Raw genomic sequence first — 27422 nt, 5'->3', positions numbered from 1 at the left:
ACAGAAAACAGACGTATCACACACCACGTGGCTGCAGAAAGGCGTGCACATCTATGACTTAATCACCGGGCCGGTGTGCGTCTTACATCGAGCTGCTGATCTGCTGCACCTGTTGTGGCGTCAGTGCAAAGGCGAAACACGTCTCCTGAAATCGCTGGCTGTTGTCTGAGGCTGAAGAGGAAGAGGCAGAGGGAGGAGAGACATTTTTTATTAACCAGGAAATGTGAAAAAGAGAACAGAACACCACTGTGTTCAATGTGCAGAAGAGCAGGAAAGTGTGTGGTCAGCGATGCACCAGTGGGGGCCCCCTTGCATAATTAGAATTATTGGTTAGGTGTCGTACGCATGCAAAGCTAAAGAACACCTGGACGTCAAACCAGAAAGCCTCGCACGGAGGTGAAGAAGAGGGAGAAAATGTGTGTGTGTTCTATTTATAGGCCCACAGAGAGGTGCTGGAAATAACTGGTGCTACTAACCCAGCCTCCATTAAAGAGACAGAAAGTTGGCAAAGAGTGTGTGTGTGTGTGTGTGTGTGCGCGTGTCAGAAAGAGGTTGGCTGAGAGGGATCAGACCTGAGTGTGTTTTCTGTTTCACCATCTGAAGAAGGCCTATCCCGAAACCACTCTCGTGTCGGAGGGCAAGGATGAGCTACAGGTGGGAGGCGATTAGCTTAGCTTAGCATAAAGACTGGAATCAAGGGAAAATAGCTAGCTAAAATACAAACAGTGTAACCTCTTTTTTTCCCCCACAACAGAACTCCTTTTGTCTCTGCCAGTTACATTTTGAGAGACATGATGAATGGCAGTGGGGGGCCTTTTGGCCTGAAGCCTGTGTAAGCGCGTGGGGGGGAGGAGGGGGGGGGGGTGTGATGATTGTTGCTTCAATTACTTAAAATAACGCTTCACCGTCGGTGAGTGACAGTTACAAACACATGCAATGGTAGCTGCGTGCACGCGTGAGCAGCTCGTAAAGGAGAGCGCACGGGGAGGTCATTTCTTCACACGGAGGGAACATGAAGCGGATGATTACCGGACCAATCGTGCTCCTCCTTTCATCGGCCTTCACGCGGCGATTATCACAACCGTACCGCCAACATTGCTTTTATTTTTAATGGGGTACCTTCTCCCCAGTTCCTGCATTTTATTAGCGGCAGGTTGTCTGCTGCAGCAGAACAAAAATCAGACGCGCCGAGTGTGCTTTCGAACTACAGTCTTCCTCCTCTCCGGGCTCACGGGCTATAAATAGAAAGAGCTCTCTCACTCCGTCCTCTCCTGCTCTCTCTCTCTCTCTCTCCCCCCATCATCTCTCCATCGCTCTATAACTCTCGCTCTCTCTCTCTGGCAGCAGATTTTTTATTCTGGTGTTTAAATGTGTGTGTGGTTGGGAGAGATATGAGAAGGGTTGAAATGAGCTTTGATGGATGTTCACTTACACACCATCTTACTTTTACCCCCACGCACACACAAACACACACACACAAACACACACACACACACAAACTCCCACAGTGGCTTCTTATATGATCAAATCTTCTCAGGATTTAAGATGCATTTCCTAAAATGTCAAAAATCTTAAATTTAATTCGAATTTGAGAAGTTTGGTTTCTCATGTAAAGTCAACAAAAATACTGAAGGGTGGTAAAAATAAAAAAAAAGAAATGGAATATATGTCCATCCGAAGAAGATTGAGGGAGAAATGTTGTTGACAGTTTTACTAACTAATATGTAAAAAATGCCTCCGCTGAAGTATGAGCACGGAGAAAAATTAATCTACGAATGTATCTTCTACAGCAAATAAAATATGAAACGTCATCGGTCAAATCACAAACCGGACATAGAAAGTGTATTTGTGAACTGCATGTTTGAACAGTCCGATCGTTTTAAACAGAACGCACGATTGACATGAAGGACGTTTGTTTAAATCGCGCTTAATGGAGGCGGTTGAGGAAAGAAGCCTCAGCATGAAGAACGAATTGGCAACAAATATAGAATTCGCTTTCAGCGACTGACGTCTCGACTTAACTTCTCTGAAAGAAAGACACAAATAGAATGGAGGCCACAAACAGAATGTTGGAGAAAATCGTACTTCCGCTTATTAGAACATGAACATTTCACTGGAAGGGACATTTAGAGACTGGACCTCCATTGCAATGAACTAATCTGTACAAACTGTACGTTATTGTCCCACTGAAGACCACAGCTGAAAGTTAATATTAAACAGCTTTGTAATAAAAGAGAATAGACATGACGACAACAAAAAAACAACCAAACCAGGGCGCTTTGAAACGCCGTTTCCACCATTAGGAATTAAACAAAAGGCGTCGTCATGGACACGGGGATGGGGAGACGGGTGGGGGGTAGGCAGAGTGACGGATGGGGAAATGATCTCCGATGAGTTGATGTTTTTGGTGAAGAGGAGAAAAGCCAGGGGAGGACACACAACACATATTTGGTTGTTTAAATAAATTGTTTCCTCAATGAGAGAAAATAATAATTGATAAGGCTAATGAATAGTTGAAGCCCTAGGTGAATTGTAATGTGGATTCTGGGTTTCTTACTCTCCTCACTGATAAAAAAAAAAAAAAAGGCTGGTCAAAATAATAGAAACACCCGTCAGTACGGCGTCACAGAGCCCAGCATCTTTCTCGCTTGAAAGCCATTAGTGCTCCTTTCGGTTCTGGTTCGAACAGAAGATGTGTGAGCTAAGCTGCAGAGAATGTGCTCGGCTCTGAAGCCCCGACCGCAACACAACAAAGCCCAGCTGGACTTCATTAACTTGTTAGTGGCTCCGCTACTTTTTCTCTGTTCAGACACACACACACACACACACACGCAAAAACATACAACTCCATTTGCAGGCGGAACAAAGACACAAATCCTTTTAGCGTCACTCAAACTCAAAACTTCAACATCAGAAGGTCCAGGTCTGGATCTGTTAGTGGCTCCGCTACTTTTTCTCTGTTCAGAGCACCACCGACACACCGACACACCGACACACACACACACACACACACACACACACACACACACACACACACACACACACACACACACACACACACACACAGTCAATAGAAAACTTTCCACAAGTGTTACTTGCCCTCCCCCCCTAGAAGCAGCAATTTTCTTTTATTATATGCATACGGGCGGCGCATAGTTATATGTTGACAGCGCTCATTAAGGCATTCCAGGGAGCTTAAAGGGCTCCTCAGGCTGGAATTACACTTCCTCAGCCTGGCAGCTGAAGCTTGCGATCTCTTATCGAGGAAAGTTTAGAGCTACAATCAGGCTCCGGTTGTCCGTCCATCCGGCGCCGATGGCGGGGACGTGGGTGACGACGGTGACGCGGCGACTTAAAAACACACAAACAACGCCGGTCACATCCGCCCCGAGGGAGGGAAGCCATCTTGTTGCGGCGTGTTGATGGGTCAGAGCGGTTTATGGGTGGACGCTCACTTGCTGCGAGAAGGCCGAGCTGTTAACGGGGAGATAAAGATTTGGCTCCGTAGATCTCGGCTTGCGTTTTCGCTTGCGCTGCGGAGCCCGATAACGTACGTGATATAATGTAATTGGGTAGGGAGCAACTTGATTAGGCGTGCTTGCCCAAGGACACTCCGGCAGGGAGGATAACGGGCCGCCATGGAGAGGTCGGACCTGGCGCCCCACAATCTGAGCAAACGCCCAAAACAAAAGGACGAGTGGCCTGTTGCCTGGTTACTCTGGGATGAGGTCGATTAGATCTATTAATCCATCTAATAACAACACACCTCACGCAGGAAGTGGGGGTGGGGTGGGGGGGGGGGTTCTAACCCTCAGTCACTGAAAGACAATTAGCACAGCGAGGAAACATCGGGGGTCCTTCCACAAATATAATCAAATAGATTTAATTAGAGATAAAAGCTTGGTTCTTCTGGAAGCTGATATTAAATAAAGGCCCAGTTATCTTCCCCTTGTTTTCTTTTTGGTTTTATGACAACTTTAGATAAAAATACAACAAATCGTGCTTTGTCAAGGATACAATGTTTAGGTCCTGGACTTCACATTATCCTACCTCGTGTGTAACCAGCAACCTTTATCAAGACAGAGACAGGATCTCATTGTGGGGAATATTAAAAAATAAAAATATATATAATTTATCCACTCAATCACTCTGTGGGAGTCTAAAAGACTTCTTGAGCTGTAATCAACATGATGCAAGTAAAATAACTAGTTATGCAAATTGTATCACTCATTTTGATTATGAATATGATCATTAGAAACAATTGAAAGGAAACAGCAATTTTTACATGTAGCTGCTCAAGAAAGTTTTGAGAAAGTTCAATAACCGCGTCGACGGCATCAGAGGATGCAAAGATCTGCAAAAAAGTGGTGACTCTTCAGACGTGAAGGACAAATCTGTGCGGTAGGGACGACCTCGAGGGTCACTCCAGACCCATGGTGTCATCGAGTCTCTGAGCAAGAAAATAATCTGATCAAAGAAAATACTCAACAGTTGTTTCTCCCCCCCCAAAGTCTAATCCAATCCTCCCTGTTTTGTCAGCAAAAGGCTCGTGTTCGGTTAATATTTCGCTGTTCACAGTGGAACCGACGGGCAGATGTCCTGCGGCGCCCAAACTGTATGTGGAGCTGGAGACGGCTTCCTTTAGAGCAACGTACTTTGACAAATAGGACTGTGACTAAATGTGCAGGGAAAAATCAAAACCTCAGGTTTTTAAAGCTTATTCCATAAGATAAATTAAATCGCGAATTGAATCATCTTTGTTCCGAGCACCTTATTGGACTTCTTTTCTTTCATTTTTTTTTTTTACACGCACGATTTTCCGCCATTGTGTCGAGAGCAAAGCAATCTTCTCATTTAACAAAACCATTATGCACAAAACACTCATCAAATCTGAAATGGGCATGCATCCTTTTCCTTAAGATATGGTGATTAAATCATGTATAATGCATGTGCAACACAATGATATCCATAATGAGCACAGAGACCTCGTTCTCCACGGAGGTTCGGATAATGATGGCGAGTTCAACCCGTGAGGTCGCCATGGTAATAAAGGAGTAGCTGCTGCAGCCCAGACTGCTGACCGGTTTAGAATGGAAGGGCTGAACTGTGGCCCGACTAACCTTTATCCCACAGGCTGATAAGCAGAGAGCACAAGAGTGCACAGCAGGGAGGGGGGGGGGGGGTGATGACAGGGAGGGAGAGCAATACTAACTACCATTCCATGCACTAAAGAAACAAGGTTACAATGAGGAGTGAGGTTAGAGCAGGAAATCTGAAAACACGTTCTCGTGGGCCGCAATTCTGTGGTTTTCAGTAAATCGAACGTTTTTTCCCATACGCTCTACCAAAGGCTTTGATCCGAACGATACGTGCTGCTGCAGCAGCAGCTTGAAGACCCGTAACACACTGAAAAGAGGACACCGTTTCCATATGTGCAGTGATGTCAAATTAAGCTACACAACAGCTCACGTTGTTGTCCTGTAGCAAACATCCAGCCACTACTTACTGTGTGACGCGCATAAAAAACAAATGCAAAGCAAAAGCCGAATTAATAATAGACTAAACCATTACTAAGGCTCCCCAATATAGAGGCTTTGTAAGATTTAAAAATAGTACAGATCATGCATAAAGTCAAAAACAAAATTACTGTCTGCGAGACGACCAGAGAGGAAAATGCGCCTTGGAGAAACAAAAGGTCAGAACTAATGTGCAGAAACCCTCACAGCGCAGTTGAAGGAGGGAATTTATAAGAATTGTTGAAATGAACTGAACATGTGGAAGTTAAAAAACATGACCATGTTCAGGGTTTGAACTTCTTAGAGAGCAACAATATGTTCTCATGGAGAGGAGGTGTGAAACTGTTAAATATGAGGACGACCTTTATTTTATGTTTAATCGTCATTCATTCCATTAGGTGTTAGTATCTTTTTTTTTTTACCTGTAATGCCGAAATGGGTACTACCGGTATGAAAGTTATTCTGCCTTTTACAAACACCCTGCTGTTCAAGCTGTAGAAAAATGTGAGCATTTTTTGGGACGCGAGGACGCACCAGAAACAGGTCTTAAATCTTTCCTTCCACTGCACTCGTACAAACGCGGTCAGAATCCTGCACATTCGTGGCCAACAAAATCAGCGAATAAATAAATAAATAAATCTAGAAAAGCAAGAGCACAAGTGGGGGAAGGGAGAGAATGCGGGAGAGGAAAACTGGAGGCGAGGCAACAGGAGAGGCAACAACAATGGGGGGGGAAAGAGAGAGAGAGAGACAGAGGGAGGGAGGGATAGAGCAGTAATCAGAAGATCACAGAGAAGTAAACAAGCAGAGAAGAAGCAGAGAACGTGGACGGCTGTGATCAAGGAGAGCGCAGACCTCAGCAGTATCAAAGCAGGGGGGGGGGGGGGGGATCCTTCTAATCTGCCCGGGAGGGGCGACTTACGATTAATCAAGTGTTTGTATCACTGCCCTGTATTATTATTATTATTATTGGGGATAAATAGAATTATTTTCTGAAGCAAATAAAAAAAAAAGTGTTCAGCTGGGTGAGACACTGAGAGCCGTCTCACTCTGAGCTTTCCTCTCATTCATCACCCTCTCTGAGAACAATGCGATCAGCCTGCATTATTTATTGGGAAGTACGCACATGTTTTCAAAGTACTGTATATGCAGACGTGCTTCTGTGGAGAGAGAAAATGACGCCAATGTGAGATTCCGGAGTCAAATGAAGGCGGGGGGGGGGGTGTTCCGCAGGCACAAGCGCACGTCTATATGATTTCATCACTTTGCATGCAAATTTGAACCGATGATGGCCGCGGACACCGTATGGGAGACGGAATGGGGGGTGAGGGGAGGAGGCCGAGAGGCATGGGACATGTGTAGGGAATGGATAGAGTGAGAAAGGAAGAGGAGAGAGAGATGGTGTGATGTCAGAGCTGCAGGCAGTGTGTTTGTACATGCGTCTGCGGGCAAATTAATCATGAGATGGTCTCTTACTCTATTAAAATGCTAATGTTGGAGAATCTAGACATTTCCATATATTTGCAATATATCCCTGAGCCCAAAGATTGTTATTATGCTCAATGCAGTCTGGCCGCTGGATGCACACTTAATATAATGACAGATCTGACAAAGACAAAGATTAGAATCTCTAAGCAGGGAATTAAAGGGGAGACTGGATAAAAGATTCTGGATATCCGTACTTTAACACCAACAGACAAGCTATTTTACACGAAGCAGTTGTGTTTTGGTCTGAAAGTTTTCAGATGCTTTCAGCTTTTCTTGCAGTTATAGTGACCATTTGAGTAACTTGCCTTTCCGACTGTGACCTACTGCAGTATCACAAATCAAGTGATGAAAACAAGACACTAAATCCAATTAAAGAACTCTAACGTGATCTCCTACTTGTTTGGACTCGTTACAGATGTGTGTCGCTACGTGGGAACAAAGCAAGAGTTTGTTGACGGAGACATGATGGTGTCATGCAGTACGGCACAAACATGTGACTTGGCGACACGTGATTGCAGTAGTGTGGCTCAGCACCGAGGAAAGGTTGGTCTTGCATACGTAGAATCAAAGGAGCAGATAATAAGGATTGTGCGGTGGCGTTGCTCAGTCCACACATACAATAATTACAGTATATCCACATTAAAGCCATATCTAATAAGGCAAGAGACTGGGATCAATATTTAATGAGTAATGCAGCATCAGGCGCGACTTCAACATTCCTTCACTAATCCGTAAAAACAAATATATCGAATTGACTTAATATTAATATCAAGCGACTTGGTGAAAAACAAGACTTTTTAATGCAGCACCAAAAAGGTGCATTCTTTGGTGTATAATGTATATGAACATAAAATTGAACAACTGCAGTACCATAAATCCTAAAGACTAGACCCAAGCTCTCATTAACAGAAACACACAGCGGAGTACAATCAGTATCAGACAAGCAAATCCCAGAAGGAAACTCTTACATGAATCGTACATTCATAAATATTTTCTTTTACACCTCCTCTGAACCGACGGTGGCCTGCGTGTCTCTCTGAACTCTTGTTGTGTGTCTGCAGTAACACACATTAGCAGCACCACAGCGGCTCTGGCAGGGAGCTTCTCAAATGTCAATGTTTTCTGTGACTGCTGCCATGATTATTATGGGAATGTCACACTGACATAAATATCCACAACCGTAGCGAATTATTTATTTTTCGGCGTTTTCACACTTTGCGGGTGCAGTTTGACGGGGGGGAAACCGACAGCAGACATACGGGAAAAGTAGATGTGTGTGTGTGTGTGTGTGTGCGTGTGTGTGCAACCTTCCATTTTAAAAGGTTTTCTAACATTTGGAGAGAGTTTGTCAAAACATCTGGCTTGGTGAAGCTATGACAAACATAATTTACACTTTATTTGAAGTACCAAATCCTAAGTAATAAACAATAATATTCTTTTACATACTAAAACCGGGTCTAAATACCAATTTGACCCTGCGGCATAATGACATATAGCGCAAATATAGGGCGATTAAACGTGACCCTCACCTAGGCTGGTCGGCTTGATGAGCTCGTCCAGCATGTCGTAGAAGGGCAGCCTCTGCAGCTTGACGTCCGGGTGGACCGGGTGCAGCGTGGACGAGCCGGTCAGGTGGTGCGTCAGCCCGGTCAGCTCGTGCTTCCCGGGGCCGAGCAGGGAGAGGGGCAGCAAGGCGGCGGGCGACGGCGCGCCGCCGTGACCCTCGTAGGCCAGCTGCGTCAGGCCGGCGGGCAGCGCGGCGCCCCCTCCGCCGACCAGGCCGGCCGTGGCCGGGTGGTGCGGGCCGGGCATGGCCAGCTCCGCGTGGGACACCATCTTGGCGGGGAAGCGGCGGCGGTAGAGCTCTTTGACCTTCATGTGCACGGCGGGGCTGCAGCCGGCCTTCAGCAGGTGCAGCGCCTTGGTCAGCAGCTCGTGCTTCCGTCCGTGCTTGTTGCGCCCGGCGTAGCCCAGCAGCACCTGCAGCTCCGACACCCGCAGGCTCATCACCATTTGCTGCGAGGAGAGAGGGAGAGAGGGGGGGGGGGGGGGGCTGAGTACCGTGGCAGCTTTACTGTTTTCAATGTGAAATGCAAAAACGAAACAACGCCAAAACAGCTAAGCGTGAATCCAACAATGTGAGTAATCTTTTGCCCTTTTGTCTGCGTTGATTTCAACAGAGGTTTTAGAAAAGCCATGAGAGCCACAGATTGATGAGGAGCCCGAGGCCGACTACTACTCTGCTTGGATGCAGCGTGGCTCCACGGGGCAGAGGCTTAAGATGCTGCGCGTGGAAGAAGACATCTGGCCGCCGCGCTCGCACCTCCCGCTACTGTCGGCCTGACCGGCGCACGGAAGAAGAAACGGACGGGCTGCATATTAAAACGCGCACCTGGACGATGTGCATCAATATTCTGGGTCTTCCTGTGGCTCGTTGCCGGCATGTCGCCTCTAATGCAACGCCAAAGTCTGCGCCAAACAGCTGAACAGCTGGCGCTTTGCCTCACAGATGTTTAAAAAAGAAAAAAAGGGGGGGGGGGGGGGAAGAAGGAAAGCTACACACACACACACACACACACACACACACACACAGCAGCGTTTCCCTTCCAGCAGAAAATAATTTTGCACAGCATACAAGTCTTACATGTGTAAATCATCAGCCGGATCATCACATGGTTTGATGTTGGAATCAACAAAGTGATTTGTTGACAAAGAGTTCCTGTGGTCGAGGAGAATCCTAGAACACGAGCAGAGTAAGTTGTACCCTCAGCACTTCCTGTACCAGTTTAAACTGCAAAGGCCATAATTCATTATTACATGTAGCCGCTGCAACAAATGCGGAAATTTCATTGCTCAGCACCGGAAAAAAAGATAAAAAATACAGACACAGGCCAGCTTTGATTTACATAGAAACACAGTTTACTTACTACGTGCACAGTAATTACTGGTGAAGGTGCCCTTGACCAAGCCTCCAGGTGACTGAAGCAAACACATTTGATTTCACAAACCTCACCACAGAGACCCGAATTGATCCAAAAGTGGAAATGTTATTTTTAGCCCATTTAGCGGCCGTAAAATGTTACCACAATTGAACACTCCTTCACGGTGAAGCCAAAGGAAGACAATGTCTTGAATTTAAATAGTTGCGATTGAGACCCTTTGCTGTTTCAAATAACCGTGTGTTTGAGGCTTCACGTCCTAAACAGACTTAATAAACCAATCCTTTTTTGTACGTTTCTGTGGGTCTTTGATCAGAACAAAAGTCACGGAGCAAACGCAAACGCGAAAAAAGTTAGGAAGAGCAAAGCAGAAGCTCCTCATGTTACAGTGGAGGTGTTTCACAAACAACCAACTTCATAATCTACGCCGGCTGTCCTGCAACAAACACACACACACACACACACACACACACACACACACACACACACACACACACACACACAGAGACAGGGTAGTTTATGAGAATGTCTTGGACAAACATCCTCCCCTCATCTCCTTTAATGACAGAGCAGGGATGAAAAAAGGGAGCAGACGCCCCTTAAATGACAAAGCACACAGGGCTGTTAGTCTTTCCGGCTAATGAATTATATGTACAGTTATCATTTTTATGTACACAATGGGTGTGCGGTGGTGTGTTTTTGTTTTTTTAATAACGAGGCCAGTTCCTCTGCGGCTGCACTGGCGTATACGAGTGCTGTCGGCTTCTTTTTGTGGCCCAAACATTAAAGCATCTACTTCTCAGACTTCATAAACAAAAACCCAGAGATGCCCCGATGCTCGAGATGTTCCCATACAGGTTTTTTACCTGAAGTTGCGAATCAGCCGATTACGCACACCGATGCCACATCGTAATAGCCTTACGCTTTCTCTTCATTTGTTAGCGAACAGCTAACCTCCACTAGCAGTGTAGTGGTGAAAGGCTTTTTAGATATTGGTACTTTGTTGTCAAGTCAATACGTTACTGTCAACGTTGACGAGGATAAAAACGAACCTCACTCTGATGCTCTCCTACTTTGCTGCGAGCATGTTGTACATGCACAAATATAACCCGAAAGGAACTGAAACCTCAAAACGTGTTGCACATCTCACTTTCAGTGTCTCCAAAGTGCAGCAAAAACCCTGTATCCGCTTCAAGTCACGTCGCCAGCACTTGATACATAATAAGTCATCCATAACATTTTCCGCTGGAAGGCTTGGGATGGCAATACATATCCTGATTCATTAATCAAACACCGAAACTAGAGACACGAGAGGTGAATAACCAACAGGTCGTCATGTGTGACGAAATCTACAGCGAATGTCATTATTCCACGCTGACCCTGAATCAGCAAAATGTTTTATGCTTCAGACAGTTACACAGCCATGAGCCAGAGGAGGCTGTTCAAAGATAACGGAGTCAGCGAAGCCATTGGAACAGATTCGGTCACATTCGCCGAATTGGGGACGAGTTGTTGGAGAGAAGTTCTAGTGCCACTCGGGAGGGGGGAACTAAATACAAGTTACCTTCAGACGGATAATAAAAAGAAATCAAGGATCTTGGTATGTTGAACGTCTTCAACGTTGAATCGCCGATCAGTATTGTCACGGATCAAATCGACTGACTGTTACATAAAGTTGGGGTTCCGCGTTGAAAGGAAACTTGAGACCACTGAACAGGCTCGCGAGGCTGCTGTTTACAAACCAAACACTGCATCCTGTGTACTGCTGTCACATACGCATAGACACACACACACACACACAGTTTCTGACAAAGCGGGCGACATATTCAACATCCAAACATGTTCGTCAGCCAGGACAGAGACCCGGCCTCGTCCTTTGACACGACGAACCGACGTTAAAACGCCACATCAATCGAGGGCGCGGGGGGGGGGGGGGGGGGGGGGGGGGAAAGGAAGTGGTTCTGAAGCACAATGCGGTAATAAAATCACATCAGTCAAACACAGACGGCTACGTGCAGAGCGGAGCTCCGTCACAGGTGCAGCACGCGGGCAGCAGCTGTCCGCCTGTGGAGCTGCAACATTCACAAATACTGGTGCCAACGGTTATTTAAACTATTCCAGACTATGCGGCTTTAGTATGCCCAGACTTGGGCACGTGCGTGCGCGCACACACACACACACACACACGCACGCAGGCAGCGTATTAGTTGGGCCCAGAAACTCCTGCTGGCGACATAAACGGCCAGTGCCATGAAATATGCATGCTGTAGGGGAGAGAGTGTGAAAAAACGATGACTGGCTGCCCACCATTTCACAAACCTACACACACACACACACACACACACACACACACACACACACACACACACCACCTCCCCTCTCTCTATACAAAGCAAACACACTAAAGAGCGACAAATACACAGAAACGCTGGCTCAAATAAACGTGACACACACACACACATTTTCAGCACACTGTCGATGTGTAAAATTCTTGTGGCTTAAAAAAAGGAAAAGTGAAACGGGAAAACAGTGTAACGGGGGGAGGAGAGACCCATCAACAGCTCTCACTGTCTCCTCTCTTCTGCAGAACAATCCCCTTCCCCTCCATCTTCCTGGTCATCAGGAGGACGAGGACGAGGAAGAGCAGAATGTGGAGGAGGAAGAGGAGGAGGAGAATGTGGAGGAGGAAGAGGATAGGCAGGAGGGGGGGGGGGGGGGGGGGGGGGTGGTGGAGGAGGTTTCGGAAGCTATCCAATCACCCGGCCAGCCACTGTGAGGGAGAAGAGTTGCAGCTTAACAGTTCAAACCGACGAGATATTCAGTTTAAAGTCATACAAGACAAAGAAAAGCTGCAAATCCACACACGGAATTGCTTAAAAATGACAATGAATGATTTTTTTTTTTTTTAATACCAGCAGAATGAGCCCTCATTTCCTTCTCATAATTTGGGGGAACTATGCAGCTGTAACCCTCAGTGAAGTAATTGCCGCAGTGAAGCAACTTACTTACTGATCCTCCAAAGACATAAAAGGGAAATCATCTGAAATGAATTACTTTAAATGCACCCTTTGGCTTAATTCACACACAAATCTCCCCGTCACCGATTGGACTGCAGTGAAAAGTCGGGTTGAAACAAAGCGTATCTGTGTGCGAATGTGCTCTATTGTGTTGTTCTGCTGAAACAACTTGACATGTATGTGGAAAAAGGGAAGCTGCAACAAAAGGAAGGAGGGTGAAAGAGGGAGAGATGCAACACAAAGGGAATAGATGGTGGTACACACACACACACACACACACACACACACACACACACACACACACAGCATGCAGACCAGTGTGTGGCTTTAAAAGAGCAAGTTCCTGCCTTAAATTTACCAGCCTGTGACATTTTGGTTTCCAAAGAAAAGATGTTTCCGACACAATGATGTTCTTGACGGACTGGAGCGGCCAGCGAAACAACACCGACCAACGCAGGACGCTAAGACCGAAACCCACAACTACCCAGAATGATGACAGGAACCACTGGAGCTTTGCAAAGAATGGTCCCAGCATCGGGACTGGGGTTAAGGCGAAACTGCCATGCTATCATCAAATCAACATGTCACACTTTGCATGCTTGTAAAGTCATTAAAGCCTGCATCTCCACTCAAAAACAACACATGGCTTCCAGTCTCAAACTTATTTTGATGTACTCTTTAACCGTATACACCTAATTCTACATTTTGTGCCTCAGCTGCGTTGCTCCTCATCATATCCTGCAACCTCTCGGGGGAACTCGGGTCATTTTATCTACTTCTACCACCGGGTTTCTGCTTTGCGTCGGCCAAAAAGTCCCCGCTGATTGACCTGTGCAAACATCCAGGTGGAGTTTACCACTCGTGAGTCATTTACACTGCGAGCGAGCACTTAAACCAGGTAATCACTCAAATATATCCGTAGGTTTCATTATCCATCAATATCAATATCCATCAAACGTTTCAAGGTGTGTGCAATTAATGATTGATTCTGGTAATCGTGGGCCCGGCAGAAGAAATGACCGTGAGCTGTGAAGGCTTTGCAGCTCCAAATGTTGAATTTACCCCCCCCCCAAAAAAGAAAACTAACCAACTTGAACCCAGAACGTTTGGAGCCAAGCCCGAACAGATGGAATCGGAGGGGAAAAAAAACTGCCCGTTGCCTCCGCTGTCATGAGGATGCTCAGTGGTCCTCCTCAAAACTTATTCAAAAATCACATTGTTGGGTCACATTCCAAACCAACAATCCCTGATCACTGTGAGGTATTTGGGAAAAAAAATAAAAAATCAGTACGGCCTCCATGCAGAGACGTGAATCTAAAGATGAATCTTTACGTGGGAGAAACCGTGGCGTTGCGGTGCTATTTCATCTTTAATTTTTGGTGTGTTTTTAATCACAACCAGCCTGCGGACATCGTCTCGGGCTCGCCTTAAATGATGGCGCCCGCGGTCTCATCTGTCTCAGTGCGTTTGGTGGATGGTTCTCGTCAGGCCGGGGATGAGGTGGCGCGTGGGGGCGATCATTTTGCTTTGTCCGGAGCTGTCGAGGATGATTGATGGGAGGGACGAAAGCGGAGGGGGATGGGGGACGGAGAGAAAGCAGCTGAGCCTCCGAACCAAATTAAATTCTCCATCAGCTCCGGGTTCTGCCGTCCGTTTGGTGTGACTGGCGACGTTACTGCATGCGAGGCACCCATGAGCCTCTTCCGCCGTTGCCATGGAGAAGAAACCAGCCGGCGCGCCGTCAACCAGATATCCGTCCGATGCCGACTCAAACAGTAGGATGCATCAGGTTGAACATGCCGATCGGTTTGTGAGATTCCATTATTTCAGTACATTTAGGTCGGTTTCGCTTTTTTTAAGAAGTAAAGCAACGTTAAAGACTTCAGCTCAGTGAGGCGAACAGTTTGTTAATAAAACACTAGTACTTCGTCGTTGCGACTCGAACCAAAAGACCTTCAGGGTCCAAAAATAATCACTAAAAGGGTTTGGGATGTTCTTGTTTTGTCTGATCAACACCAACGCACGTAGAACATGTCCGCTCTACAATCACACAAAACTAGAGCAGAGAGAATCCTCATCATTTGAGAAGCTGAAACCAGAGAATGGTGTTTTTTTCGGTCCATCCTGGTGGTGATGATGATAGATCTTGAGCTTCTACTTTACTCTTCATTCTCCTTGAAAATGGAATCTTTCTTTAGAGAAATAAACCTGTGCAGTCATTGTTCACTTCTATCAAACATTGAATTTGATAAAAGCTTTAAAAAGGCTCCAAATGTCTGTCTCCTAACATTGTCTAAGCATGAAATTAACTAAAGACTTTTACTTTGTCTGATCTCTTATCACACACACACACACACACACACACACACGCACACACACACACACACGATCACATTGAAGATCAACATTATTTCTGCCCCCGCCCCTCGCTGACATTAACGAAGCAAATCTTTAGGTAAAAAACAAAACCAGAAAAAAAGCCCCCTGCGGTGTGTTTACTCCTTCCAACAGTGAAATGTCAAAACATCTACAATGAAAAGGGTCCATAGTGCTTTTATTGGTGTGTTTATCTTAACTGATCTAATCAGGGAGCGGGTTCACAGACACAAAGAACATCTTTTACAAACACACACAATGCACCAGAACCCACACACTCGACGCACACACCCTCGCACACGCACGTCTGAAAATACCTTAAATTCCGTCATGTGGTTATCATGCAAGGACACCATCTGCTTGCGTTTGAATAAATCTGCTCAAGTTGCTCGAAACTTTCCCTTTTTTTATGTCTTTTTCTTTTACCTTTGCTGAGATGGGAAAAGTCTAAGTACAGGTTGTACGGCATAGGAAGACAAATTTAGGCAAGCCCCCCCCCTCCCCCCCGCGCCCTCCCAAAATGCCCCAGGCCATACAGTGGATCATGAATATTTTCCAAACCTTGATTCTGTGTCCAACTCGCAGCCTTCGGCTACGTCACGATTCAACATTCAGAAAGGTGGCGGCCTTCTTACCTCACTCGGTGGTTATGACTGACTCACCACCCACAACGAACTCGGTCAAAGAAACACAACGATCTGTAAAGCTAATAATTACAGTCAACGTGTGAGACCGACGCGTAAGACGGGAGGAGACCGGACTAACAATCCAGCTGTGCCAGGACTAACAATCCAGCTGTGCCAGGACTAACAATCCAGCTGTGCCAGGAGGTGACAGATGATGATTCGGAATGATGATCCGAGGTCGCCCACTTCTCCATTACTTAAAATATGTTGTTCAGAGAAGAAAGTTGTTGGCATTTGGTAACTCGGGTGTTTACTTGCTGCAGTTTGCATGACAAGAAGCTTTTGAGGTGGAAAGCAAACCCTGGCGTGATCGAGCCTTCGGTGGGACATCATAATGTTTATCATGTTCTATTCACTCCTCGCTGCATATGGAGCCACGAAGAAAACTATAAAAGGGCAATGCTGGCCGATACACAAAGTGACGGGCTTCAGGCAACCGGCATTGTTCCCTCCAAGCGGAGCCTTAAAGAAAAGGATAAATGTGTGTGCTGCACTCGGTCACGAGGGGCTGGACACTAATGCAGTTCCTTTGAGGCCCAGGAGACTCGGAGATGGTGAGGCTAATAATGGTGTGCCAAGCCCTTTCTGCAAAGGTTCTGCAGGATTTGTGTACTTGTGTGTGTGTGTGGGTGGGTGGGTGGGTGTGCGGAGGTTGTGTAGGCACATTCGGGAGGGGTTGGTAGGCGGGCGGGGGGCGGGGGGGGGGTGTTGAACACTACCTGGCCATTATATAAAGCGCCCACTCTCGGTGAGAGGAGTCTGTTGTGAGTGCCAACTCCCTCCCCAGCCTCCTCCCTTCTCTGTCCTCCCCTCCCCCCACCTCTTAGACTTCCAGCTACTCTAACTCAGGCTAAACTCTGAAATACCTCCGCCTGTTGTTGCCTGTTGTTGCCTGTTGTTGCTTTTTTTTCTCTCTCTCTCCCTCCGTGGTATCAAAAATCACGGTGCGCACTGTGGATCAAGAGTTCAGGAGGGTTTTCTCTTGCCATCGGCACCCGGGGGCACCTGTTAAGAGTACCAGTGAGCTCACAAAGTCAGGAACGGACATTAGACACTCGAACCGCTCTGCGCTGGCGAGGTGGGAAGATGACAAAGCGGAGGAAGAAATGCACCCGTTTGATCCTGCACGGAGACGAGGGGGGGTCGCAGCCCGTCTGCAGGCCGTGAAGCCAACGTGTTCGGGTTAAGAGCAGAGTTCTAGTCCTGAGCTTTAATGGGTTCTAGTCCTGAGCTTTACTGGCATCTAGTCTTGAGCTTTAATGGCGTCTAGTCCTGAGCTTTAATGGGTTCTAGTCCTGAGCTTTACTGGCATCTAGTCTTGAGCTTTAATGGTGTCTAGTCCTGAGCTTTCCTGGCGTCTAGTCTTGAGCTTTAATGGCGTCTAGTCCTGAGCTTTACTGGCGTCTAGTCCTGAGCTTTAATGGGTTCTAGTCCTGAGCTTTACTGGCATCTAGTCTTGAGCTTTAATGGTGTCTTGTCCTGAGCTTTACTGGCGTCTAGTCCTGAGCTTTAATGGGTTCTAGTCCTGAGCTTTACTGGCATCTAGTCTTGAGCTTTACTGGCATCTAGTCTTGAGCTTTAGTGGCGTCTAGTCCTGAGCTTTAATGGGTTCTAGTCCTGAGCTTTACTGGCATCTAGTCTTGAGCTTTAATGGGTTCTAGTCCTGAGCTTTACTGGCATCTAGTCTTGAGCTTTAATGGTGTCTAGTCCTGAGCTTTAGTGGCGTCTAGTCCTGAGCTTTAGTGGCGTCTAGTCCTGAACTTCAATGGTGTCTAGTCCTGAGCTTTACTGGCGTCTAGTCTTGAGCTTTAATGGCGTCTAGTCCTGAGCTTTACTGCCGTCTAGTTCTGAGCTTTAATGGGTTCTAGTCCTGAGCTTTACTGGCATCTAGTCTTGAGCTTTAATGGTGTCTAGTCCTGAGCTTTACTGGCGTCTAGTCCTGAGCTTTAATGGGTTCTAGTCCTGAGCTTTACTGGCATCTAGCCTTGAGCTTTACTGGCGTCTAGTCCTGAGCTTTAGTGGCGTCTAGTCCTGAGCTTTAATGGGTTCTAGTCCTGAGCTTTACTGGCATCTAGTCTTGAGCTTTAATGGTGTCTAGTCCTGAGCTTTAGTGGCGTCTAGTCCTGAGCTTTAGTGGCGTCTAGTCCTGAACTTCAATGGTGTCTAGTCCTGAGCTTTACTGGCGTCTAGTCTTGAGCTTTAATGGCGTCTAGTCCTGAGCTTTACTGCCGTCTAGTTCTGAGCTTTAATGGGTTCTAGTCCTGAGCTTTACTGGCATCTAGTCTTGAGCTTTAATGGTGTCTAGTCCTGAGCTTTAGTGGCGTCTAGTCCTGAGCTTTAGTGGCGTCTAGTCCTGAACTTCAATGGTGTCTAGTCCTGAGCTTTAGTGGCGTCTAGTCCTGAGCTTTAGTGGCGTCTAGTCCTGAACTTCAATGGTGTCTAGTCCTGAGCTTTTCTGAGTTTAGTCCTGAGCTTTAATGGGGTTTAGTCCCAAGCTTTAATGAGGGTCACTGCACACACCAAACTTACCAAAGAAAATAAAAAAGCACAATCCTAAAACATCTATCCATTATCATCACAAGCACTATTGTAAAGTTTAGTTTGGTTCCTATCACACAAAGCTGATAATGTTTATTGCATGAAAACACTCCAAAGTACTGATTGCAGAATAAACCACCATCTTTTCCAAGAGCACCACGACATTAATGTGGATTTTATCCAAAAGCGAAGAACACGCAAAGCTGTTTGTTTGGAAAGGCAGAGGGATTTTCTGCCGTCAGCGGATCCCTTCCAGGAGAATAAAGAGTGTTTGGTGAATCCGTGTCTTAAGCCGCCCTCCCTCAGGTCACAGGTCGCCGGCGAGGGCCCGGCCTACGCTCACGTCCATTATTAACTATTAACCCTTTAAGCTAACTGTGCACCACTCAGCATAATGTTCGGTGGGGCTGCAGATGTTGTTGTTGTGTGATGTGAGATGTGTTGTTTAATGTTCACTTTGGACTCCAAACATAAGAAACAAGTTTATATCGCACGCTGACAAATACATTTTATTTATTGAACAAAATAATACGGCACCTCCCCTTTGTTTCCTTGAGACTGTTACCATCAGACAAACATCCCAAAATACACAAAGTCAAACATACTGCTGCAGACTGCGCACGAAATACATTATTTTCAAAATGGCAGCAAAAACTGATGCGTGTCATCCAAAAATGTATATATATAAGTGAGTTATGGGTCAAGAAAAACAAAAGAGCTATTGGTATTCATGGGATTTGAGCTGAGGGTCTGAAAAACACACTGCAGAAGGATAAAGAAACGTGATGAATTCATCCCCCTGGATTCACAATAAAAGCCTCTCCGATAACACCAACCAGCACCACGGCCGCTGAAAGGCCCTTCTTTCTTCCTCCGGTTCGGAAGCACAGTCGAGCTTCAAACTACTGCTGCCCCATGTCTGTCTCAAATGTGACATGTTTCCACGGCAACGGCACTGTGTAACAAAATCGCCACAGGAGTTAAGAGAGAAAAAAAAAGAAAAAAGAAAGAGCTCCAATCTCGCCGAAGCCCAGCAGAAGTCGGGGGGCTGCGGACACGACGTGGCTCCACAGGGCAAAAATACCCAGCGGCCATGTGACCCGGGCGAATAGCAGCGTGAGAGAACGTTTAGCATCTTTATCGGTGGGCTCAACGCCACGGAGCTCCGACACCTCCGGAACGCCGCCAAATCTCAAGTCTCAAATCACGGCGACTCAGTTTTGAAGTCACAACGACAGTCGTCAGCATTATCAGTCACTCGCGCGACGTCCGATTCTCTTTAAACTGGAAAGAAAATCAGCTGCAGCCGCAGTGACGACGACAACAACGACGACAAAACGGAGCAGCGGGCAGGTGTTGAAGGGCTGCAGGGGGAGCAGAGACGACGGCCTGTATCATTAGGGATTAACCTCGCCACAGGCTCTACAAATAGACTGTCTCCACCTATAAGCCGCCAGCGCACAGACACTTATTTGTATTGCCAGGTTGCTGCTGCAGCGAGAGAGAAGAGAGGAGACAGTTCAAAGAAGCTCAGGCGGATCGAGACTCCGGTGAAACAAAATGCGATGGAACATTTGAAAGGAGTGGGGAGGGAGGGGGGGGGGGCAACATCAGAGGCTTCCACGCGCACAGGTTTTGGCTAAGACGCAGCTGGCAGATTTATGCATCGATCTGGAGTATAAGCTAAACTGACGAACCATGAGGAGTGATCAAATTGGGAGGGAAACCAGTCCGATCGCAACTTCAGAACCAGTGTGGAAGCAGTACGGCCAATATCAGGCCCAACACGGGACGAGCAGGTGGACAAACTCCCGGGTCGATGATGATGATGATGATGATGACGTCCTCTGCTGCACCGAGCGACAGCTGAAGGTCAATCAAGTGTTTCTCAGATAAAACGGGTCATAAGCTCACATAAGCCTGCAGGTGTATTATGACAATAAAAGGAGAGCTTGTTTGATGTCAGAATTTGAAGAAAAAAAAAATATGAATGAATTAATGTTAATTTAATTTTACATCCAAAATGTCATCCATCAGCCCAAAAAGATTGTTCCCCACGCAGCTAATCACAAGTGAAACAATGAGTCCAAATCAGACTCAAAACTTTTAAATCAAAATCGAAACATCGTTTTAGCCTCTCAGCTGTGACTATTTACTAACTGAATTTCTTTGGTTTGTAAGATAAACCAAGTTCAAGACGTCAACCTTGGTTGACATATAATAAGACAAATTATAAATGGTGTTTATGGACTATGTGTTCTACATTCTGAAAAGATGGTAACGATTTTTTTGGTTTGATCCTCTAGTATCTGGGAATTTGCAGATTTTCTTGGCTTGAAGGTCTTGGACAGGTGGACAACACAGAACTATTTGAAGGCATCACTTCAGGATCTGGAAACACGTGATGTTTGTTTCTTAAACTCAGTTTATGGAAAAAAGAATGAATCTATGAAACTAAAAACCTCTATGAATTTCTGACTGTTGGGTCAAAAAGAAAGTCATGTGTAAACCATTTTAAGTGAATTGTTATTGATTAACAGACACTGGGAATAATTGTCAGCCTACCCCCAAATATTTAGCTTACAAGATGAAAGTGAGCCGCAGAAGACGCTGTAACCATCTCTCCTCAGAGGACTCCACTTTCATTAATAAGGGAAGTCTTTAGTTAACTGCAGGAGGACCACATCTGGTCTTTCAAAAGGACGCAGAGGGTGTCGCTTCACTACAGTCCGTGTAACAGCAAGAACCGCAGCTGGCACAAAGGAGCTTATAGATCCAGTGGAAACACAGTGGGTCTAAAAATAGCTAAAGACTCTGATCAATAACCGCTAGATATGTTCCATCTCTGCTTTATGAAGGTAAATAGAAAACATTGTGTCAATGCAGCTACAGAGCCAACAGAGGGATGCCAAAGGCAAGGGGCACTGATGGGAAAGTTGAAAGTAAAAGAAATGCATTTACTCAAGTACAAATCTCAGCTACAATTTTGCATGATTGTAATGAAGTGAAGGACAGCGTGTTCCTTTCAGCGCGGAGAACATTACCACTTCTTAAGGTCTAAGAAAACACTCAAAACCCTCCTTGGATCAGCTGGAAATGGATCCCATCAAAGTAGATTTTTAAATGGTTGCATAAATATTAAAAAGTATACATAGATATTAACTATTAATTTTTTTTCCCACAGTGAATATTTATTTATATTATTCATACTGAACTTTAGTGGTCCAAGCATAATGTAACAATAATTAAACTCGTTTGGGATTTTTTTTAGGTATTGCTTCTTTTATTTGAGTAACGGGTCGGAAGCCTTCCTCCGCACCTAAGCGCTCTGACGACATAACGGTTAACGTTAACGGGGCGCACCGTTACGCGGTTACTGTGCGCGCATCAACAGGTCAAGTGCGTCACGCAGGTGTGTAAACGAACCGGGCAGGTGGCGTCACATTGGGACTCAGCCTCCGTCAGGCGGCGCGTCAACTTTATAATCGTTCATCGCCGGGGAGAGAAGCAACGCGTCCGCGCTGCTGTCACAGCCACGGACGAGCAGGGGGAGACCCGGCGCGACAAAGTGCTCTGCAGGGGGGTTCTCCTCCCGAAAGTGTGAATCAAAACACCCCGCAGAGAGACGTCTGAGATGCCCGCAGGTGAGCCCGCTGTGTTCCGCGATAAAACAGCACCGAGGAGGCGGGTTTCACAAAGTGAAAGGCGCCCCGGTCCCGTCCAGCCAAACCAGCGCGTCTCAACATCAACATAAACATGCCCGTTAGAGCTTTCGCGCTCGCGGACCTCAATTAAGTTGCCGATGTCTTTGACCGACAAACATAAAATTCCGACAATGTCTCCGCGTCCCGAGGCTTAAATTCACTGACGCGTTGTGTCACCTGACAAACGGACGCTCGCTAAACGCGTTAAATTGTAACGATTTCAGGCTGCGCCTTACCTTCAGTTCCGCACTCTCCGCCATCTTGTATTTTTACTTGCGCATGCGTGGTGAAGTGCTGTCACATGACTGGGACGCGCAGAGCTGCTGCGTGAGCGCGCACACAGCCCGAGGGAGGCGTTCACGGGCGCAAATTAAAGAAGGAAAAAATGTTTGGAATTCTTTTTAGTAGTAAAAGGTTAATAATTACAATGGTAGTGCTGATAATAATAATCCAATTTACTCATATTTGTTAATTTAATTGCTAACTAACTGTTGACAACAACCAGTTGTTGGCCAGAAATTGAACTACTGTTGATGCAATATTTTTATCTATAAAACTCATGTTTCTCGGTCTGCCCTCTATTAAAAAGGCTTCCATGAAATAATTTTGAACCTCTCCTGTAGCAAATGATCAAATAATTCCACTGTGCTTTGTACAAAATAAAATGAACAGTATAACTCGAGAAAGCATCTCTGGTATTTAATCTTTATCTTGTTTACCATCCTATGAAATTGTGCTATAAAGGCCACACTTCAACATCCTCGCCTCATAATCCATATGACAGTGCTGACTAAAGGGCCTACAGAGCCAAGTCGGACACAAATCTGGCACAGATTAGTCCGCATGTGAGTTGAATCATCCGTCACCAACAACAACAAATCTATTATCTCACCCAGCCTATGAAACCACTGGCAATCAATTCCTACCGTCTGGATGATTATAACAAATCTGACATATTGCAATAGATCCACTCATCTTCCTTATGACGTAATGGAAAAAAGTCTATATATAAATAATGCACATAAATAATGTATTTGTCATAGGCTTGTGTTGAAAATGGACTCATTAGTTTCCTCTCTGTCTTGCTCCTTCATCCATACAATATTAATTATTTTCCAAATGCCATTTTCACACTAAAACATTTCCATTATGAAAAAATCTTGAACATTTTTGGAAACACCGATTTACTGCAGGTTACATTCTCTCTCACAACCATCCCCACGGCTCATCAAGTCTTTTTGTCTAAAGCTAAACATTAAATCTATTTTCAGAAGAATAGAAATAGCTTAAGGTGTGCAGTGTGATTCATCTGTTATTTATGAAGAATAAAAGAACAAGCTTCAAACTTCAGTCAGGTGTTATTAAGCTTGCTCAGTTGACCCTGACCTTTGACCCGCTGAAAAAAGATCAGAGACATATTCCCAGAAACGTCTGTTATAGTATCCCACACGTGAGCTTGATTTATTTTCTCAGAGCATCATGTGTCCGTGTATCAGCTGAATCGACTGTTTTCTTAACTTGTGTATATTAGTTTAATCATTCAAATCTTAGAAAAAGAAAACAATGTTCCAACTGTACCGTATCTTATTACCGCAATGATTATAACTTACAAATACAACCTTTCCTCATTTTTTTTTTTTTTTTACATAACCCTTCAAGATTAGTTGGCAGGAAAGTAGAGACAGCTGTTCATGAAGGCTACAAGATAATCCCCATGATTATATCTAAGGGAGTGATTTGGAAAACATTGAAGCTGAACTTTTCTAATCAGCTGCGCTGCCCATCGGGAAAAGTTCATGACCGCGTGAAGTATTGGGCTTCTTACAAAAGCTCAGGAGATCAAAAACCTCATATCAGCACACGCAATGGTTCTGTTCTCCAAAAGGTACTTTCAGTGCATTTTGATTGGCTCCCCAGAGGTTTTTCTTTCTTTATCTTAAATTTCAGTTTACTTATGACCGTCAGCACGACGCAGAGGAAACCGCTGTTATGCCGCGGCTATTAAAAGACAGCCCTCAGGTTGAGCCAATAGTTCTTTTTAACAGAAAGCATGTGTGTCAAATTTAAGGGCTTAAAACACCGGTGGTGGAACAGAATGCACCATGGGAAGTGAAGCATCCAGAGGTTTCCTGATGTGCAACCCAGAGACTGAAAAGGAGGATTTTAAGACATCAGTTCACTGCAGTCCTTTAGAAGTTCTAGATTCTGACAGAGTGTTGTTTTTATAAGACACAAACTTCTTTAATCAAACAGTAATAAAGTCGGGACAGTATCAGACACGTGTTTGCTTTGCATTAAGTGTCAAAACTACATTTATAGATAATATTTATAATGAATTGACTACTTTTTGGCACACTGAATAATTAAGATTGAATATTAATGCTTCAGAGGAAGAATAATTCTATGAAACAGTATTCAGAACCTTCAACTGTTTACAAAAAAATCTTAAATTATTAAGGATTTTCTATGTTATTTTGAAGGAATTCTAGTTATAAACCCCAAACTGAAATTGAAGACATTAGTCTCTTCAAGATTTCATTAAATGCCACTGACTTCTTTACATAATGTACTTAAAATTCAGGCCAGACAAAGATCCCCACGTGAATAGAAAATACAGATTGTGACTCAAACTCACTCAAAAGTCAGGAAAAATATCGCGCTCTGATGAAGCCAGCAGGTGGCGCCCTATCATTTCAAATGAAGACGGATGGGAGCAGGTGAACGCAGGCACGGGCTCCTCCTCACGGCTCCTCCTGAACTCCGGCCTCCACAGCCTATTGACTCCTAAGCAACCGCATCTTTTGCTCTTAGGGGTATCACTCCAAACACATTAGGCTTCATACATCCAAATCCATTACGTGGCGACAATGCTCTTCCCCTCCAGGTTCACACAAAGAATCAATTGACAGATTTCTGCTGCTTGTTCCGTACACAACGGGGAGCCGCAGAGGTTTTTATTCTATCATTATGTATCGCTGCCATCTGTTGTATTGTTGCCGGGGCCGGTGAGGAGACAGGTGTCCGCTGACCGCACATGTTTAAACAAGCAAATACAGGGAGAGACAACAGGCCCATCGGGAAGATAAAGCACCATTCTTCTTTAGAAATGCTTGGTATTATATTACGTATGGAATGAATGTGTAAATTCACTAAAACACTGTGTGTGTGTGGGGGGGGGGGGGATTTAATAGTTCTAAATCAAGACTGTGAGCTCTATGGATAATGTACATGTGGTTCTAGCGACATAAAGCCCACATCACTGTGGCGTGGAGGAGTCTGCGTGGGGCCTCCTCCCACATTCCACAGACGCGCAGGTGGGGTTAATGGGAGACTCGCAGGCGTGTGACTGGTTGTCTGCCTCTGTGGCGACCCTGCGGTGGCCTTTCGAGGTCTTCTTCAGGCCGTTAAATCAATTATTATTTTGCACATTTTGGTTAGTTTTTTCTTTTATGTATATCACAACCAAGTAAACCAACAACAGTGCATCACCATGGAGTGTAAAGAGTGGATTTTTAATTGTTCTAGTTTATTGCAAATGCCTCATGCATGCATGCATGCATCGTGGAGAATGAGCGCCTTAAGTTCTGCTTTAAACTTTAACATTTCATCACAACTAAAAAGAGACCCAGAACCCAGAAAGTAATGCAAAAAGGGGGAAAAGAGAGGTGGAATGGCTCAAAGAGACACAACACAGTCACAAAGAGAACCAAGATGACACATAAATCGACTATAAAGAGGCGCGACGCAGCCGCCAAGAGAAGCAAAGTGATTAAAAGGAGAAGCAAAACAACCGCATCAAAAAATAAAGCTACTGAACATAGACTGAAAACACCTGAAAGGAGATGATGCACAATTGAAAGAGACACTAAACTGCCACAAAGAGAAGCAAAGTGATAATGGAGCAAAAACTGCACTAAAAAATAGAATCCCCACAGAGATGCAATGCACACACACGACTTTATGGCTTGGGCTCATTTTGCATCTTTTTCTTTTATCTTTAATCTCTCTTTGTCAGTCTATATCTTGTACATGAGCAGTGTTGGGGGGGGGGGGGTATTTACAAAATTCATTGCGAGAGTCATTTGTCACATAATCAATCCACACTTCTCACCACATCGTCACCTGCATCATCAGATCTTTTCTTAATGACAAAGAGCTAACTAACTAAAAGTAGAGCACAGCCGTCAATCATTCCCACAGTGGCTCAGTTCTGTTCATCTTCTCAGGCCCGCTTCACGTTCACAGAAAATTAACATTCACTGTGTGTCAGCGACACATTCATTGTGTGTGCGAGCATCTGTCTGCGTACGAAGCATCCGGGGGGGGCGGGGGGGGACGAGAGCCTGTAATCAATATCTATTAGTCCTCCCATCAGAAGCCCGGGATCTCACCATTAGATCAGCCCGCTCCCCTGACGCCGCGTCAAACACTATAAGCACGTGTAGCCGCCTAATGAAGGAGATCACGTGGAGCTCGGGTTGGGATGAGAGGACGTAGGGTCCGTCTGAGGAGGCGCTGTTCCCGGGGCGGCCAGCAGGGGTCGCGCTCACGCACACCGCCCGGAAGGAAAGCGCAAAAAACTGTGCGGCTGTAAAGCAGAAAGTGGCTTTCACGTTTTATTGATATTGACATGGGTACATATACGTTAAATGGGTAAATGATGGGTCGGGGGGAAAATCAAATGCAGCTCGTGTGGGCGGCAGATTACACACACACACACACACACACACACGCCATACAAACAGAGTCTTCTTCTTATAAAAAACACCATCACGTGACGGGAAAAAGGTTTTGGTTTTGCCTGTTGTGTCACAGATGCATGTAATGATAGAAAGAACCCTGAAACAGAGACAACCATGGCATCAAATTGTGTTAAAATACTCAGTCTGAACTGTACATGATATCTATAAATGGCTCGAATGTTTCTTTTTTTTTTTAAATTATTTTCTCTCCAAAGTTCACGTGTCAGAAAATCTTTCAGTGTCGAATGTGAAACCTGTCGAAGTAAGTGCTCATAATAATGGACTCTCTTTCATACGCAAAGATCCTCGATCCTCATTTTAATTTGGTATAGGACGGCGTGGTCAAATCCAGAAAGGTTTGTTTCCCCATTTAAAGTGCTTAACAGCATATACAGTGTTACGAATAATCTAAGCAA

At 45.3% G+C, this 27422-nt stretch overlaps 1 protein-coding gene across 1 annotated transcript in view; it reads right to left on the bottom strand.

Moving 5' to 3' along the window:
- LOC119198564 (E3 SUMO-protein ligase PIAS1-like) overlaps positions 1-22562 on the bottom strand; it is a 31592-nt gene extending 9030 nt beyond the window's left edge. Inside the window, exons 1-3 of the mRNA XM_037455905.2 lie at positions 22501-22562; positions 8534-9020; positions 87-171 (exon numbers count right to left, since the gene is read on the bottom strand). Of these exons, the coding sequence (XP_037311802.2) occupies positions 87-171; positions 8534-9020; positions 22501-22524 (596 nt within the window). The 5' untranslated portion in view covers positions 22525-22562. The remainder of the gene's footprint in view (positions 1-86; positions 172-8533; positions 9021-22500) is intronic.
- Positions 22563-27422: the final 4860 nt, after the last annotated feature.

Source organism: Pungitius pungitius, chromosome 4 (assembly GCF_949316345.1).
Source record: "Pungitius pungitius chromosome 4, fPunPun2.1, whole genome shotgun sequence".
Taxonomy (NCBI): Eukaryota; Metazoa; Chordata; class Actinopteri; order Perciformes; family Gasterosteidae; genus Pungitius; species Pungitius pungitius.
Note: the sequence above shows the minus strand (reverse complement) of the source record. Positions and strands in the feature narration are given on the sequence as shown.